The sequence below is a fragment of the Adelges cooleyi genome, unplaced genomic scaffold (genome assembly GCF_023614345.1).
Source record: "Adelges cooleyi isolate 19-005CV unplaced genomic scaffold, UGA_ACOO_1.1 ACOO_flye_CR_arks_rails_tigmint_CR_PRNA_9, whole genome shotgun sequence".
Lineage (NCBI taxonomy): Eukaryota > Metazoa > Arthropoda > Insecta > Hemiptera > Adelgidae > Adelges > Adelges cooleyi.
The window spans coordinates 13,371,964-13,389,176 of NW_026096579.1; the positions used below are offsets into that span (position 1 = coordinate 13,371,964).

Genomic DNA, 17,213 nt, shown 5'->3' on the forward strand with positions numbered 1-17,213 from the left:
ACTTAGGCGGAGATTAAAAATGCAATAGACCATTTCTGGCTTGAAAAACTCACTGAATAGGCTGATGAAATAAAAGGACTCCGACTATACGGGTGTTTTTTTTTTGTTTAAAACTTTATTATGTGATTAAAACGTCAAGATTTTTATGCTCGAACCGTCCACTAAAGTTGAGGGCTTGTTTTATATAAAATAACATCCGCCTGCTTCTCGGTCATTAACCTTCCAAGTTAATTTACAGCAACCGAATATGAGCTTTTGTTTGACGATGAAGTTTTTAAATGATTATATTGTGAATGAATTGGTCTATACTATTAGCTAATATACTCGTATGTGTCAAAACACCAAATATGAACGAACGTTTGGAGCACCATCCCCCCTCCCCTCACGGAGCTTTTTTAAACTTACCCTGCATGTCTGTTTCGATGAAAAGAATGTTCTCAAATTTTGTATTTTAATAAAACTAAAATAAATAAATAAGCTGAGAGTTTTCGAAAAAAATATAATTTTTTTTCGAACAAATAGTTATTCAAATTGAGTTTATAATCTAAAAAGTTGTTTTTTCGTGTTGCCCAAAATTTGAGAACTTTTCTAAAGCCAAGAAAATTGTACATAAAATATGTAAATTTCAAACTGGGATCTTCGTAAAAACGTTTAGAAAAACAAAAAAAGATGTAAAAATTCCTAGAAAAGTCGAAAAGAGGGGAAATTATCTTAATTTTACACATAAGTCATATTTATTTCGATTACTATTGTCGTTTTTTCGACTTTTCTAAGAATTTTCACCTCTTTTTTTTTTCTATAAGTTTGAATCACAGTTAGAAGGATTTCTCAGTTCAGGTAGACTCTTGTGCCTGCCTCAATATCAAACATTTCTTCGTGTCAAATTCGAATTGCCCGAATAGTACCACCGGTTAGCTGGGAAGGCAATGGTGGTAATGCGGTAATGTTATCTTGCCTGCATAAGGGAGCCAGTAGGACTCCTCGCGTATACCGAATGTCTGTAGTCGGTATGGTACCTATCAGTAGTATCTACGATTGTTACCAAAACTCTTTCACCACATGAGTTAAGTTTGACCAAAATTTTTTTTTTTTTTTTACAGTCGAGCAATTATCAACAATCCGGACGTGACCCGCGGCACGCCGCTCGGTGACATCTGGACGAACGACTTTTGGGGCACTCCGATCGGTTCGACCAACTCTCACGGTTCGTACCGGCCACTGTGCGTGGTGTCGTTTCGGCTGAACCACTGGGCCGGCGGCTTGGACCCCAAGGGCTACCACGCGGCCAACGTGCTGCTCCACTGCGCGGTAACGTACCTGGTGTACGTACTGTGCCGGACGCTGTTGCCGGGACGGCGAGGATCCGTGGCGGCCGCGGCGTTGTTCGCCGTGCATCCGGTACACGCGGAGGCCGTGGCCGGCGTGGTGGGACGAGCCGACCTGTTGGCGTCTCTGTTCTACCTGGTCGCGTTCCTGTGTTACGTGGCGCACGTCCAACACCGGGACCACCGGACATCCGACCGCGGGCGGGTGTGCTGCGGCGCCGGTTGTCACCGCAAGACGTACCGGCTGGGCTCGGCGGTGCGTACCGTGTTCGCCGCGCTGGGCCTGGGCACGTGCTCCAGCGATTTGGACGGGCTGCCCGGCGCCGTGACCGAGTGTTGCGCCGTCCGGCAATGGGCCTGTCTGCTGGCCACTGTCGTCATGGCGGCCGCTTCGATGCTGGCCAAAGAAACCGGACTCACCGTGCTGGCCGTGTGCGCCGTATACGACATACTCTACGCTCACAAGACGGCCAATAAGGTTGGTAGTTTTTTATTTTTTGTTATTTTTGTTGTTGTCAAGGAATCAAAACGCATAAGAGAGTACGCAAAACTTAACCGGTAAACCTGGACCAAACAAAGGAGAACCTAGGGCCCAAAAACCAAATAGGGAAAATACAAAAACCGTTTATCCAAAAATCCAAATGAAATGTCCGGTGCAAGAACCGGCTATCTCCACTTTTCATCAAAATTTGTATTTTCATAGAAAAATTATTTATATTTTAGTGCATATTATATAGTGCCTCAAACAGTAAAATTGGACTATTGCCTACAAAGATATTACAAAACCTATTTTATCCCGCCAATAGTGGTGAATGAGACAATAGATTTTCTTTTGGCCGACTTGAACAATTACAAAACATGGAGATATTTGGTTCCCGCACAGGACCCTTCAAATGCTTTGCACCTGTTTTGACTGCTTGCTATATTTCAATCCTAGTTTTCGTACTCGAATCCTATGCACGCACCCGGTGCAACCTGATACCTGGTTAGAATGAGTGATGGGGTGCACAGATGTTGTAAGTGGACTTTTAAAAATGTTATCAATAATGATTTGGAAATGCACAATGCTATATCGTGGCATGTATTGACTAACTTCAATGTTCTCTAACCGCAAAACTATGAATCTCTCTATCTAGCTATTAAGTCTCCATTGCAATGCATAACTGAATCTTTCGAAAATATGCAATTATGACACCCATGTAATCCATAAGAAGGTGTAGTTATCCGGTTTATAAAGCTCATCATAGTAAATATAACCACGTTCGGAGCCTTTAAGTTTTAATTTTTAAGTATAAAGAAAAAAAACTAAGTATGCTAAGATTGCGATGAATAGAGTACCGGTAAAAAAGATTTTTGTTTAAAAATATTTCTGACAAAAAGTACTAACGAAAGAAACATAAAATGTACCTCAAATCACGAATATCAATAATCGATTGGCATTTATAAGGTTTCCGTTTTAATAAAGATATGACTGTTAAATATTTTTGTTTATATATTTTATAATTGTAGAATTTCAAATCTAATGTGTAATTGCAGTAAAAAAAAAAAAAGACACACCCATATCGTATATATGATGTAGAGTTTGACGTCACACTATAGTCTTATTTATAAACTCGTGTAGGCCTGATTACCGCGTTTAACAGATTGCGTTAAACTCTTCAAACTACGATGAGTGGCGAACCGTGACAGACGTGAACCGACGGAGTGGTGAGCAACTAACGTGGGCGAGGAAGGGCGGGACAAGCGAAATGGTTTAGTTTGAAATTGAAAAAGTTGCGGCAGAACGGTCTAAATGTAAAAAATAAAATAAAAAAAAGGTCGAGTAAACAAACCGATTTCTTTGAAAAAAAAATCCAATGTACTCGATCCAGAACTTTTTTTTTTTTTTTAGAAACTTTTAGACCCGTGAGGTATTTATTTTCACTGACTGCTTTTTATGTTATGTATAATAACATATATATATATATATATATATAATGATCCCTCTACTCACCGCAGTATACAGCCTTTATGGTAGAAAATTGACTACCGTTTAATATCATTAGATCGCGTTTAAAATGTCCACCAGATGAATGATCAGTTTCGTCGTTAGGCTTTGCAGAAACGTTATTTGAACTTTTTTTGTTTTTTCTTAAACGAGTGTGTTTCGTGCTTTCACGATGCAGCAATAATCTATATTATTATCTTCTTATTTGGGTTAAGGCCACTAGGACCATCCCATCTCAAATCCCCTTTACCGTCCTTCTCTATCTGTTGCTCGTACTTTCCAATTTAGACCTCCTGCTAGTGCTTCTACGCCCTTTCTAACTACCTCCCTCGTCTTAGTCTTGATCTTCCAAGCTGGTTCTGTCCCACCGGGTTTCATCCCAGTACGACATATGTAGAATCATATTTTGAAGTCGCTTTCATGAAGTCTAGTGTAATCTTTTCGGCAACTCTTCATCACTTGTTATTAAAGTTCCATCGTCGTTCTTAAGGAATCTTTCTTTCCTATTAAAATCGGCTAGACTTGTGTTAAAATAAATTCCTAGTTCTACGATTTCGTTTTGTTTCTCTGTGTTTGCCACTATGTTCTTAATATATTATTTTCTCTTTTCACATCTAAATAATATTATGGACTTCCTTTTAACGTGGTATCGAGTCTTGTAAATTGTTCTTCATCATTAATATCTTTAAACGCTCTTGTTCCACTAGTTTTCTGCACAATACTGCTCCTCACATATAATATTGAACCAAAGCTTTACTATTGTTCTCCTTCGGTTATTGTTGCTACGTACACTGTATCGTTCCCTTGAATTCTTCCATGCTGTATCAACATCTTCATTGGGGGCTATAGTGTTTCAGTCCAAGATTTATATTCTCCTTAATACTAATTTGATATTCTTTAAACGCCTGATTTATCGATTTCATATCGGGGTGCTTTATCCGTTGCTTGCTGTTGTCGCATATTTTAGGCTTTTATTCTCAGCTACCTACTTTAATGTTGATTAAAAATGGTGTTTGGAAAAATGTATTGATAAAAAATATATTATATTTGTTATAAAAAAAAAATACAAAGTAAAGCCATGGGAACGACCCCGACTGGTGGTGCGAGTGAGAAAATTCAATTGTTACAAAGAGATATCCTACATCCGTTTGTAGTGCCACATCCGTCCCGTAGTCTGATCATTTTCTCCGCTATAGCCGTGCCAACGCAATCCAATCTTTATCATAATAAATCTGTCAGGGTATTCTTACAAAAATCTCATCAGCAAATGACTGTCCAACAGTCTGCCCATTCAATTTGTTTAAGTAATAAAACATGATGTTTAATCTCTCGTTGATCAAATGAGTGGACCAAAGCGTATAAACCAATATGGTATTAGTGTTTCTTTAAATAATATGCTCATCATTGGAGAATTTATAACAGTTTAAAAAAACAATGACATCTTATTTATATCATTTTGTTCTAAATAAAGTCCGCAAGTAAACGAAACCCCTAGATAAACTCTATGCTCCAATGTGGGCCAAGTACCTTTGTGGATTCCCACATAAAGCTATCGATGGTGATATAATATGAAAGTAATAGAAGATAACAGCTCTGCGGTGATGTTATCTGGCTAAAGTGAAAGTTTGTAAAAACCATGTACCAGCCCATTGTCGTAAAATCTAACAACACTGTTTATGTAACTGCGAGGTACGTTTGCTCGTGTGACATAACGTTGACAGTGAAAATGGTAAGATAAGCGAGAAAGCACTGAGGATAGGCTCGGAAAAGGTGTCAGTTTACGACACGCTTGGGAATGCAGGAATATTTTACCAAGTCCCTTTTGTCTGTGCAAGTGAGTTTAGGGACGTCAAGAGAGAAAATATAATCATACATTAATGGCGTGTATTATTACTTATAGTTAGGGGGAGGTGCGAAGTATAAATGTGATAAACAAAAAATATATTTTTATTTTTCAATATAAACAAACAAATGAAAAAATGAATACTATTAGCTTCGATGAGAAGGTATTTTTTTTTTTCGAGACTACACCTAGACCAGAAATCATACATGAAAACTGAAAAGTATTTATTGTACCAAAAATGTAAAAATTTCACCTGTTCACCTTTAAAATCGAAAAAAACGCACAAAAACTTTGCATATTTTTCAATTTAAATAATTTATTTGTCAAACTTTTTTTTTATTAGTGAAAAGGATACACTTTATCAGTAATAATTTTCTAGGTTGTTATATGAAGGGAATCAACAGTAGTTTCATCGTGTTATTAATTACAAAAATTGGAGAAACAACGGCAACAATAAATTATTATGGACAGACGACCAGATCTTATCCACCCTAATACTAAAAATACAATTCAAGCACATTATTATTACAATAGTGTTGTCACGATGTCATGATTCAATTTGACTACACCGTGTCACTATATAATATTTGTATTTATTTTTACTCTAGAAATCTAACTTCTAAGTGGAACTTTACAATAGCATTATTTGCAACACAATCATGAAAATCATTCAATCATTATTTATAAACCATCACTTTATTCGATTGAAAGTTGCATTTGAAATCTGGACGCTGAGAGTTGTAAGGGGATGCAAGACATTGCCCGTTTTAAAGTGCTCAGCGTAAGCCACTCTATACTTTACCTCTTAAAGTAATTGCAATTTTGTAGTTTTTCTTACTGAACAAATATTTGTTTTTATCTTTTTACAATATTACAAAATTAATAAATATTTACCGGTTAAAGTATTTTTCATAATTCTATCATCTTTTGAAATTTAAATGGTAGTTGTGATCCCACTGATCTAATCTACATATAATATAATAAGATAAATATCAAAACACGGAACCGAATCGAATAATAGCCGAAATTAAGTGCAATACCTTTGTTTAGTTATAAGCGTCTCGAATTGGTGAAAAGACAATCGAGTTTAAAACAAAAAAGCAGCAACTCAATTTGGGAAAATCGACATTTTCACAAATGCCAGGCACAAGTGGTTGGTTCTCGCTTTCCGCATCGCATAGAAGCCAAACTGTTGTGTTGTAATGGGTAGTATATATTATATTTTATGAACTTTTTACAAGTATAAGTAGAATAAGCAATATCGGCACAATATAGGCGTTTTAATTTTAAAACTTTCGCCGGCGCACTTACCGGCGATTATTCGCATAATAATGGCGGCGACCAACGGCAGAGTTATTGTTGATAACAATATATTATCCAAGTTGTTTTTGGACTGTATTGTGTTATGAAAACGATTAGACTGTTATGAATTTCGCCTGTTAAGCGCGATAAAACGCAATCAAAGCGGCGGTGGTTATAATTACGATTCTGTGAGAACACAACCTCGGTTTGTACACACAAAAATCGTCGAGTTATCGCTACAGTCATCTGCGGATTTCTCGCATAAATTCTCGGGGCTCGTCGTGGATAGCGTAGTGTTGCCGATAATGATAATGATAATAATAATAACAATATCTGTATTATCCCGAGAGCACATAAACGGAATCTTGGCCCAATAGTGTTTGATTTATGGACCAAAGACGATCAAAACGGCCGTACAATACAAAATGTGTACGCTGCAATTGGATCGGGCTTAGTGTTTAAGCAAATACCTGCCGGAATTCCTAACAAAAGTCACCCAAAACTTGCATTTTTAATTATTGTAATACACACCATGACGTATAGTGTATAATATTTAGCATTAGAAACAATATACACCCGATATGACCCCGTGTGATTGTGTACAGCGAAATACTTGTACGGCAATAATAATTTTTTTTTTTATTAAAGTTAAAATACAATCTGTATAAAATATACAATAAGCGTTTGTGGTAAAGCAACATTATATACTTATAACTTGTAGAGAGACCGCCCGGTGACTTTAGTAACTTAAATTAAGATTAAGTTTGTATTACATTGTTGAGTAAATTACAGCTATTACATAGATTCCTACACCAGGATCTTTTTAGGCGGCGAGGCGGGTTATCACAGGGATCGTGTGGGAGGACAGATTTTTAATAAGATAGTTTGGAAGATATTAAACGTATACGTTTAGTGTGTGCGAAAATTACACGATTTTTTTGACCGGTCGTTTTGAAATTAGTAAATTGTATCTATTTGCTAACACCTTGGCTGCGTTTAGCTTGCACGAACGAACCAGACCAGATACACAGAGACACGGTATAGGTATATGCGGTACCTAGAACAATATTGTTATTAGACGGACTTTAAGTACAATAGCGTTGAAATCGGTCGGGTTTATGTAGTATGTAAGGCCGAAGACAAAGGAGACGGGTATGGCGGGCAACGGCTACCATCGCTCGCAGATCTGAATATTTATGATTATTATTATCGTTATCAACAGGCCAAAGTTTTATTATCATTAATACGAACGCGCCGGGTCGTTTTTGCATAATGCCGGCGACATCCCGGTCCGTAAGCAGCACAAGCCTGGGGAGGGGAGGGGGGTAGGGAATCCGTACCCAAATACTGCGTTGACCCCTTTATCTTTTATTAACACTCCTCGGCTCGTATAAAAGGGTATTTGCCGAATTTGCATGGCATTAAAAAATATGCGTATAAATAAAAATAAAAAAAGTAAAGGGAAACGTCGAAAAGACACAAGATAGGCTACTGCACGTCCTCTCTGGGGGGGATAATATTATTGAACTTAAATGGAAAAACTATGATGGCCCTAATATTATGGCCCCCACGCGCTCCTTTAACGTGAATAAATGATGCGTGCCTTTTCGTGTTTTCGTTTTTTTTTTTATTTACTCCCTCGCCCCTTTGCCAATTCCATTTACCTCTGTGCACAACCTGTTATCAGCCAATTTATACATTTTTCATAAAGACCCCAAACATAATCACGGGTTTCAGACGTCGTCGGCATGTTTGCGTAAGAACATTCAAAAGAATCTCCTATTGCTTTTGTCGACGGTTTTTTTTTCTTTTCTTCAAACGTCTACAAGTGAACAGATATTTCGTTATATTTACCATCAACTTATATATACATAAAAAAAAATCCCAAGAAACAGCGCACGCGGGTAAGCACTTTAAAGAGGCGTAACAATTTAACGTAACGTATAAAAATGTTGAATATTTTATGACTTGATATAATAAATATCTTGCCTTGTTTTTGATAACAAAGAACTTCTTAACGCAATCATCAATACATATTATCAAACGAATTTATTTTATCAAATCGTATACCGAATCAATAAACAATTAACACCGAAGGATAGAAGCGATTACTTATTAGTTATTATACAAAAACTAATTATATATATTATAATACAATGTAATATCTTTCGTTTTTTTAACTCCGTGTACAACAATATAATACAATAAAATATTCGCTGTAAAACCTAGTATTGATGCAAAACAAACAGCGTAAAATAATTAAAATTAGAAATGAGAATTTTATGCGTAGCTTATGTGTTTGCTTAAATTAAAATACAAGCGAATGGTATTTATTGATAATGAAAATTGTCTAGTACTATTAATATATTATACTTCTCTAAAGGCGTTAACAAAAATGTCGTTACTCTTTCTGAATATATTTTACTTTTGTCTGAAGTAGTAAATCGGAACCTTTGTAAAGGTCCATAGGCCTTTTGTAATAGTAGGGTTTTCTCTTTACAGCCAAGACGGTTCATTGAGTTTGAATAGTTATTTTACGACGCTCTTCTTGTCCGTTATCATAATCAGCGCAGGCCCCTTTTTCCAACGTCGCCACAAGCTACTTTGACGTTTAACACGGAATTACAGCTTATGGTCTACCTCAAAGTCGTTTATCCTTACCTCTATATTATATAGTGTTCGAGGTTTATCGTAATGCTGTTATTTCGTTATTTATACCAAAGCGAGAAAACAAATTATTAAATACAGATTTATAAAGCTAACACTCAAGTAAGGTCATTCGTGGCCATAGAACAAAGCCATTTAATTTTATTGACCATTAGTAGAAACTGTAGCCCGTTTGCTTCAAGTGCCTAGCACTAGCCAGGTAAAAAACAATTCGCTAAGATCTCAGGACATGGACTGATTTATAGGTAAATCCCACCAACACTGATAAGAGTAGCCCGTTTAAAATAATATAGAACTAAATTGTAAATACGATTAACTGCAAAAACAATCATAAAATTCATGATAAAAAAAGTGGCGTTTCACTATTTTAATGTTAACTATTTTAAAAATGTTTGTTTTATGTAACAGATAACATAAATCAGAAGTTTACAACTCCTTTTTTTAGTAATTTTATTTTATTTTCTTGGAAAACTCGTTATAGAAAGACCTTTATTGCGCTGGATTAAAAAAATACACGGGATATATTATAATAATTACATTATAAGTTATTAACTTAATGCGTATACTCGAAAATAAGGAAGTATGATAATGCGAAAACATGAATATAAAAATCATCAAGTGGCTAACAAGAGGGGTGCATTACGGTACTAAAATTACCATGGAAAAATCATTATTTTCATAAACAAATTATACGTGTTGATCTTACATAGAACTATGTTTCTCAACAATGATTATCATAAAGCGGTATTATAACTAGATGCCATACAAAAATATTGCTGATTATACGGTTAAAATGAATAATTTTAAAATAAATTTAAATAAAATTACATTATTTTAGCTTCGAGGTAGAGCTGAGAAGGTATAAACATTATATTAACGTTACAATTCGTTTTGTTTCTTGACCAAGTTTTTACAAAATAGGATGTTCAATAATTTTGGAACATTTTACCAGATCATATCCCAAACTAAATAAACTCGTTTCCAAAATAGTTAAACGCCTAATTACTAAAATATATAGATATGCATTTAGTATTCAAACGGGTAAAAATAAAAAAATAAAAGAGACCGTGCAGACCTTACTATGATTTCTCACCACTTGGATATTTCTGTGATTTCTTATAAAGTTCTATCAACATTGAAACATAAATGGGAACATACATAATTTTTAAATTAAGAATAATTTTCTGAGTATTTTTACTGGTCGATAACCAGTTTTGAATAACTACTTTTTAAAGTTATTAAAGTCTAAAATTTAAGACGAGAGGAAGAGTGGTGTGAAGAATTATTTTTATCTACGTGCAATACCCAACCACACGCCACATCTCGTCCTTAACTTTAACTTCCAAGTCTTTAAAAGTAAAGACTGATTATCGACCAATCAACATTTTAAGCAAATTTTTCTCAATTTAAAAAGTTAATTAAATAATACCGTTACCGTTTAAGTTACACAAGTCGATAGAGCTTTGAGGAAAAAATACAAATTTGAATATTGTATAATAACATATTGAACTAAAGTTTCTCCTCACTTGCAATCATTTTTAACGAACGTCTTATCCTTAATGAATCATCGCCGGTGTATCAATGATTCTGTGATCTTCACCGAATTATATCAAAAATATATATATACATTACGGTATTCTTTTAGGTGCGTTCCGGTACGCTATACGAGATTAATAGAACGAAATCAAACTGTTTTCTATTACAAGAACCGCTATAGTACACTTAATCTCTCGAGATAGACGCGCATCTGTCTTCTTTTCGAGGCGTTCAAACAATACCAGCTAAATTAAAGAGTTGGCGGTGGCCTCGATAGAGAGTAATGCACTCAAATGAGCTAATATTAAGTCACGGCAAAGGCGGCGGTACAGTCGGTGCGGGCACGAAGGAATGATGTACGGCTGCAATTTCCGCCGAACACTTGTACAAAGGCCAATGGTATTAACAGGGTGGTGCTCGGCAGTTGTACATTATTTGTTTTTTTTCTTCGAGTCACGGACGGATACGTGTACATGGTAAAACAATATGCAGGATTGTATGTGTGTGTGTGTGTGTTTTTTTTTTTTACTTCTTTTTGGCGTCTAAGATTTATTCAAGTATTTTGCCGACGCCGCGATGGCCGGTGCGCACCTTCCGAGTGTCCGCCCTCCGAGCAAAACAAACGACTTAAGAAAAACGCCCGTTTATTTTATTATATAATGTGCTTGTTTTGCTTGTGTTTTGTCCATTCTGCGAGCTGTAAAAACATATTATTACCGTGTAAGTCGTTTTTTTTTCATTAAAAACTCAAAAACTCGTTTTCATATTCAACATTTTTCAAACTCAAGTGACTTTCATGAATTATAACAATAGTGACGTCATTCTATTGTAACCCAGAACCGCTATATTATACTCTACTAATAATTACTAAAATTTCATGGTAATACTGATTTCTTATTAAATATGATTGTTTAAATAATTTAATTACATGTAAAAAAATAATCTCATTGAAATATTTCATGGCTTACGAAATGTTCAAAAATGTAATACTTCAATGTGAAAATTCATATATGAATGAGTCGATTAAAGTGTGTTTAATTTTGGGGCCAAAGGCTTGTGCCCATCTTGCCTAATGAAAAAAGTGGGGTAAATCTGCTACGTTTGAAAGGATTCATCAGTCTACTTTGTCTTATGTCTGAACAGACTCGATATGTTCAACAAGGTTTTTGCAAAATACCTATTAATACAAATTAATTTGGGCGACTGAAGGAAAAAACTCATTATCCCTTTAAATCGATAACCGTGTAATTGCACTAGTGACGTTGATTCCTCTGCGACTCCGTGTCGCCAATGTCTTTGCTCCTTAGTAATTGGTAAAAGACTATATTATATAAGCAAGCCTGGCGTACATTGTTGCGTGCCGAGGGTTGATAATATATAACAAAAAAATGCAATTTTTCCAAAATTTACATTGATTTTATTTCGTACAAAAAATAGAACACCAATATGTTGGGCGACTGTTCGGTTAGGTCCGATTTAAGCATTAAAAAAACATTTGAATTCTTAATAACATTTTCAAGGCATCGATTTTAAAATTATTTTTAGTTAAATAATTAATTATTTCAAAGTTGTTTGTATGAAAATGTTAACTATCACAAAATAATTTATATTTATCAATTATTATATAATATAATATATTAAGGTGGTTACATATTAGCAGTGAAAATAATCTAAAGTATGGGATAATATATTATTATCCCAATCCATGTAAATAAAATATAAATTATGTTTTTTAGTAAGCTCATCACTTGAGAACGGCTGGACCGATTTGGCTCATTTTTTTTTTAATGTTCGCAGTAGTCCGAATAAGGTTTTTACAGAAAACAAAATTAGTTACAGACAAGGTCTGTCGGGTCAGCTTGTTCTCAATAAAAATATCTAAATAATAGTCAATGTTTTCTTATACTCATCTAGATTATATCCAGACAGTTTTTTTTTGGATATGCAAAAGTATATTTACATTTTTCTTACTTTTAAGAACTCATTAATACATAAATAACAGTTTATTAGCAAATAAATATTTGTACATGGCACAATATTTATAAAATTAAATAACAATAGTTATGGAATTTACAAGAATAGTTTTTATAAGAATAATTATAATAGAATATACAACATTTAGGCACTGCAAGAGTGTACATAATATATGTATAAGTGTTTTACAATAATAATTATTACTAGCCTGTCGATGAAAAGGAAAATATACGAGTGCTAGTATCAAATGCGAACACTTTCGTAAAAATGTAAGATAACATCAACAAACTTTTTAGCGACTGAGACAGATACATTGCACCAAACGAAAAAAATATTTGGATTGCAAAATTTCAACTAAAGAGGTGAAAACGCCAACAACACCATCGGCGATCTAAAAAATAAACTAGAAAAATGACCACAATGCAATGCGTCATAGACGAACATGACTCTTCACCCTGCATTAATTATTTGTCCAATGAATTTTGGAACGAAACTCCTTGGAAAAACAGACCATGGTTTCAAATCACAGAGATAGTCTGTCGAGAGCGTCTTCCAAGTCTTGAGTTCCTGGTGTTCCGCTCTGACCGAGTTTGAGACTATATTAAAAACAATAATAAAATATATACAGTACGAGACAAAGTGAATTTATCGAGGTGTGCTAGAAGACGAGTAAAGCGGAGGCCCCATAGCTCTTAAAAATAAAATCTTCAATCTTTCCCTCGAAAGATTTCCACCCACTTCATCCACACTTATTACAATCCAATTCCCTGCCCGATTATCGTTTACAAGACGCTATAACTATTAAAATTTAACTCAAAATGAGGTGGTCACTGATAAGATAAAAAAGGTCACTTCTTACCTGGTAACACTTTTCGTTTGGGTGCCGCCTTCGCTAAAAATGCGTGACGGTTGGCCGGTGTCCGACATGTCACTCATGTGCACCGATTCTTCGTAATCGGTGTCTTCTTCCCTGCTTGCTATTATACTTTGTAGCGTGTCACATAAATGTTGGTACTCCGTTAATTCTCGATTTTTCAGAGCGATGGTTTCCCTTAACAGTTGTTGGTTACTTTCGGCTTTTTCCAATTTTGTACGAAGGTATTCGCATTCGGTACTGGCTCTCTCAGTGTCTCTCGTCTGGTAGCGCTGAACAGTGTTGACTAACACATCAACCGAGTTTTCCAGTATGTCGAAACAATTTTCTTTTTCGCTGTCTGATCGAATAATCATATAATGTAGACGATTTATAACAGATTTTAAAATATCCAGACAAGCGGTGCTATACACTGCGGCCGATTTTATGCACGATTCCTGCTGTTAACAGTTTGCCATCCGCCCGTTCATAAGCTATGACGAGGGTATCTCTGTTGATGGCGGGAGTCCCGCATAAAGTCGGCCACCGTTCTTGTGAATAGCACAGTAACATTGCGATAGCATAGTGCTCAGATGGCATATGTGCATTTTCTAATTTTCTGAAATCGACTGGAGTACAATATGTGTACCTTCAGCAATAATTTCCTAATAACCTGCTACATATTGTGTACGCATTTTTGAAAGCTAGAGATTTGTAGTTTCATTTTAAGAGGACGTATAATCACATATGTACAGTATGTACACATAAATCACAATGAACGTTCAAACGTGGTACTATAAAATTGTTAAAAAATACACTTATGTCACCTGTGCTTACTATGATGTCACCATCGACCGGCTAGTAATAATTATTATTTACCCTCGTCGTTTTTACTGTACAACAATTCGTGCAAATCGTTATTGATAGCTTCAATTCGCCATTTCATTTCGTTCGAGTGGTTTAGCAAGTTTACATTTTCCAAACTGTTGACAGCCAACTCGCACGACTTAACTAGTCTATGACGCATTGCATTGTGGTCGTTGGTCATTTTTTCTATTTTATCGTTAAGATCGTCAATGGTTTTGTTAGCGTTTTCTTCCTCTTTATAAAACTCTTCTATGGTTGAATTTTTGCATTCCAAATCTTTTTTCGTTTGGTGCAATGTATCTGTTACAGTCGCTATCTCCTTCTGTAGTCCTGCAATGCTTTTCTTTTGATGATGTAAACTTGTCTGAAACAACACGTAAATATTTTTGGTTAAAAAATTGTATTATAATAAATAATAATAAAGTTATTTATGAATCGTTTTTGAAAAATATGTATTTTTCAATAACTTTAATAATATTTAATTACCTCTAATGATTGAAAGTCCAGAGCAAGCCACATGTCGGCCGGAAACGGATTTCGAAGTTTTACAAAAGTAGCGTTGTAAAAGAAGTAGAAAACAATCAATAGCCACGCTAACCACGGTTTAGTGAACAAACAAAAGTAAATAATTTTAAAGGTTATACTGAGCGAAAAGTATAATGCAATGCACGGTATTGGTGACATAACCAAAAAAAATGCAAAAACACAGAAAGAACGATTAAGACAATTGGTATATTTCGGAAACATATTTGTAATAATTTCTAAATTTGCTTGTTAACTGTTCAAAGTCAAAATAACAAATGCTATAATACTTGGAATCGTTAAAGTAAACATAAACATGTTCACTTAACAACACACTGAACAATTTCAGCCACGAATTTTAAATAATTGGTTAAACCAAATTTTTATATGATTTTATACTGAAACGCTTAGGACTTTTGATGTAGTCGCAAGTCCCAACAGTCTACCGGCTAAGGTAAAAAAGTCTTACCGTTCTTAAACCTTCGCTTTGATTCCGGTAAGTTGTTTGCTAGGAATAAATGTCCCTACTATGAGCTGCAAGAATATCATTTTTGCCTTATTCATAATTTCCCTTCAAAATAAATTGATTTTTCTAAATCTAAAGTTATAGAATATAAAATACTCAGAAAATGTGATTTTTTGAAACATTTTTTTTTGTATTGTCCAACGCTTGGATAACGTGCCGTTATTTCTAATCTATAGTACTTGCTTAGGCGTACAATCAACGACTGCACAATGCGAAAGCACCAACTAATATGTATTATAAAATAATGTCGGGATAAGTATAAAATATAATTGCACCACCCTTCGGCGGGAGGTCGGTGCAAGGTTTTTAATGGGTCTCCCGAAATCCTTTTAGAAGGCAATTAAACCGTTGCTATAATCGTATCTTTTGAGTCCTATGGCGGATCGCACTAATGGAATTTCCGATTGCCGGTTTTATTGACACTTTCAATGGTAATAACAATATGGCCGCTTAAGTAAGTGTACATGTCAATGCACAGGTGTGCGGCCGGCACCGAAGAAGCTATTATCCGTTATCGACGAATGCGCATTACCTTTTTTTACACACCTGGTGTGTATTGAATGTGTTGTGAAAGTATGGAAACCTAGTTAATATTGTATACGCTATAAATAAACTGTATAATATTAATTAGAGTATTCGGCAAATTATCAATGGCGCAATCACAGAATAACCAAAAGACACGGTGATGAGATAGGCTGAAATCAACCATTATTGCAAATTATTCATCACGGCCGAAAATGATTTCCCACATTTATTCATTAGGAAATGAACAGCGTCGCCTAAAATAAGAGACAATTGGTAATTATCTTCATTCTACCTACTCTGATTCTCTCACAGGTGTAACAAATCTATCCCCCGTTTAATGAAGTGTCTTTTCTGGTTATTTTGTGACGCAACCTCCGAGGTGATAAAATTTCTAATTTTTTAGTAAATAAATAATCCATTTTTACTCGTACACCACTATCTACTCGTACTCTGAACGTTTGATGTCCACCCGGAAGTTAACCAACCCTGCATACAAATATTTGTGTACGGTCGCTACCCTAAAGTCATTCGGGTAATCCGAATAACATCCCAAACGTTAGCATCTGAATTTCAGGAAAATATATTAACACCATCCCTGAGATAGAATTTATTTTTGATTAAACCTAAGATGTTTCAATTAGATAGCAAATCAATTTAACGTGAGAATCTGTAGTAGATTTTTAGCTTCTGTTATTACATTGTGGAAATGTATTCTATATTATTTTAAAAATACTCGAAACGTTCGTTATAAACTAAAGCTTTAAAAAATTTAACTGTTGTCATTAATAAAGTGGCTTTAAATTAGGAAACAAAAGTTTATGTCAGTACCCCGTTTAAATTTCCGACTTACTACTATTTAATAAGTCTATCAAGTGTACCTTAGCCCATAATTTTATATGTATAGGTATTACATGTATAGTTATTGTTTGTGCTCGCTGTATAATGGTGTACTGTCAGATTGTTTACTCGACTCTATTAATCTAGGTAAATTTTTGTAAAACAGTTTATAGTATGCTGTGTGCGAAAGAAAAAGTAAATATGACCAACCAGCCTGAGCTATAATTATTTTGTCATTCGAACAAAATGATTTCGCGGTGACGTTTTTAGAAAATATATTACTTAAAGTCCCGCAATGTCATTGACATTTTAATTTAACGGGTTCTGACCGAATCGGAAATGGGTTAAAAACGTACGGGTGACCTGAAAATATCATATTGATGGCAAACGGAAATTGAAAAACTATAATAATGACAATATTTACTGAAAAGCGCGCACACATAGGCCGC

General features: G+C 35.0%; 1 protein-coding gene across 1 annotated transcript in view; it reads left to right on the plus strand.

The window, feature by feature from the left end:
• Nucleotides 1-17,213, plus strand: part of LOC126846911 (protein O-mannosyl-transferase TMTC2-like) — a 145,788-nt gene that overhangs the window by 52,530 nt on the left and 76,045 nt on the right. Inside the window, exon 3 of the mRNA XM_050586773.1 lies at nt 1,101-1,803. Within this exon, the coding sequence (XP_050442730.1) occupies nt 1,101-1,803 (703 nt within the window). The remainder of the gene's footprint in view (nt 1-1,100; nt 1,804-17,213) is intronic.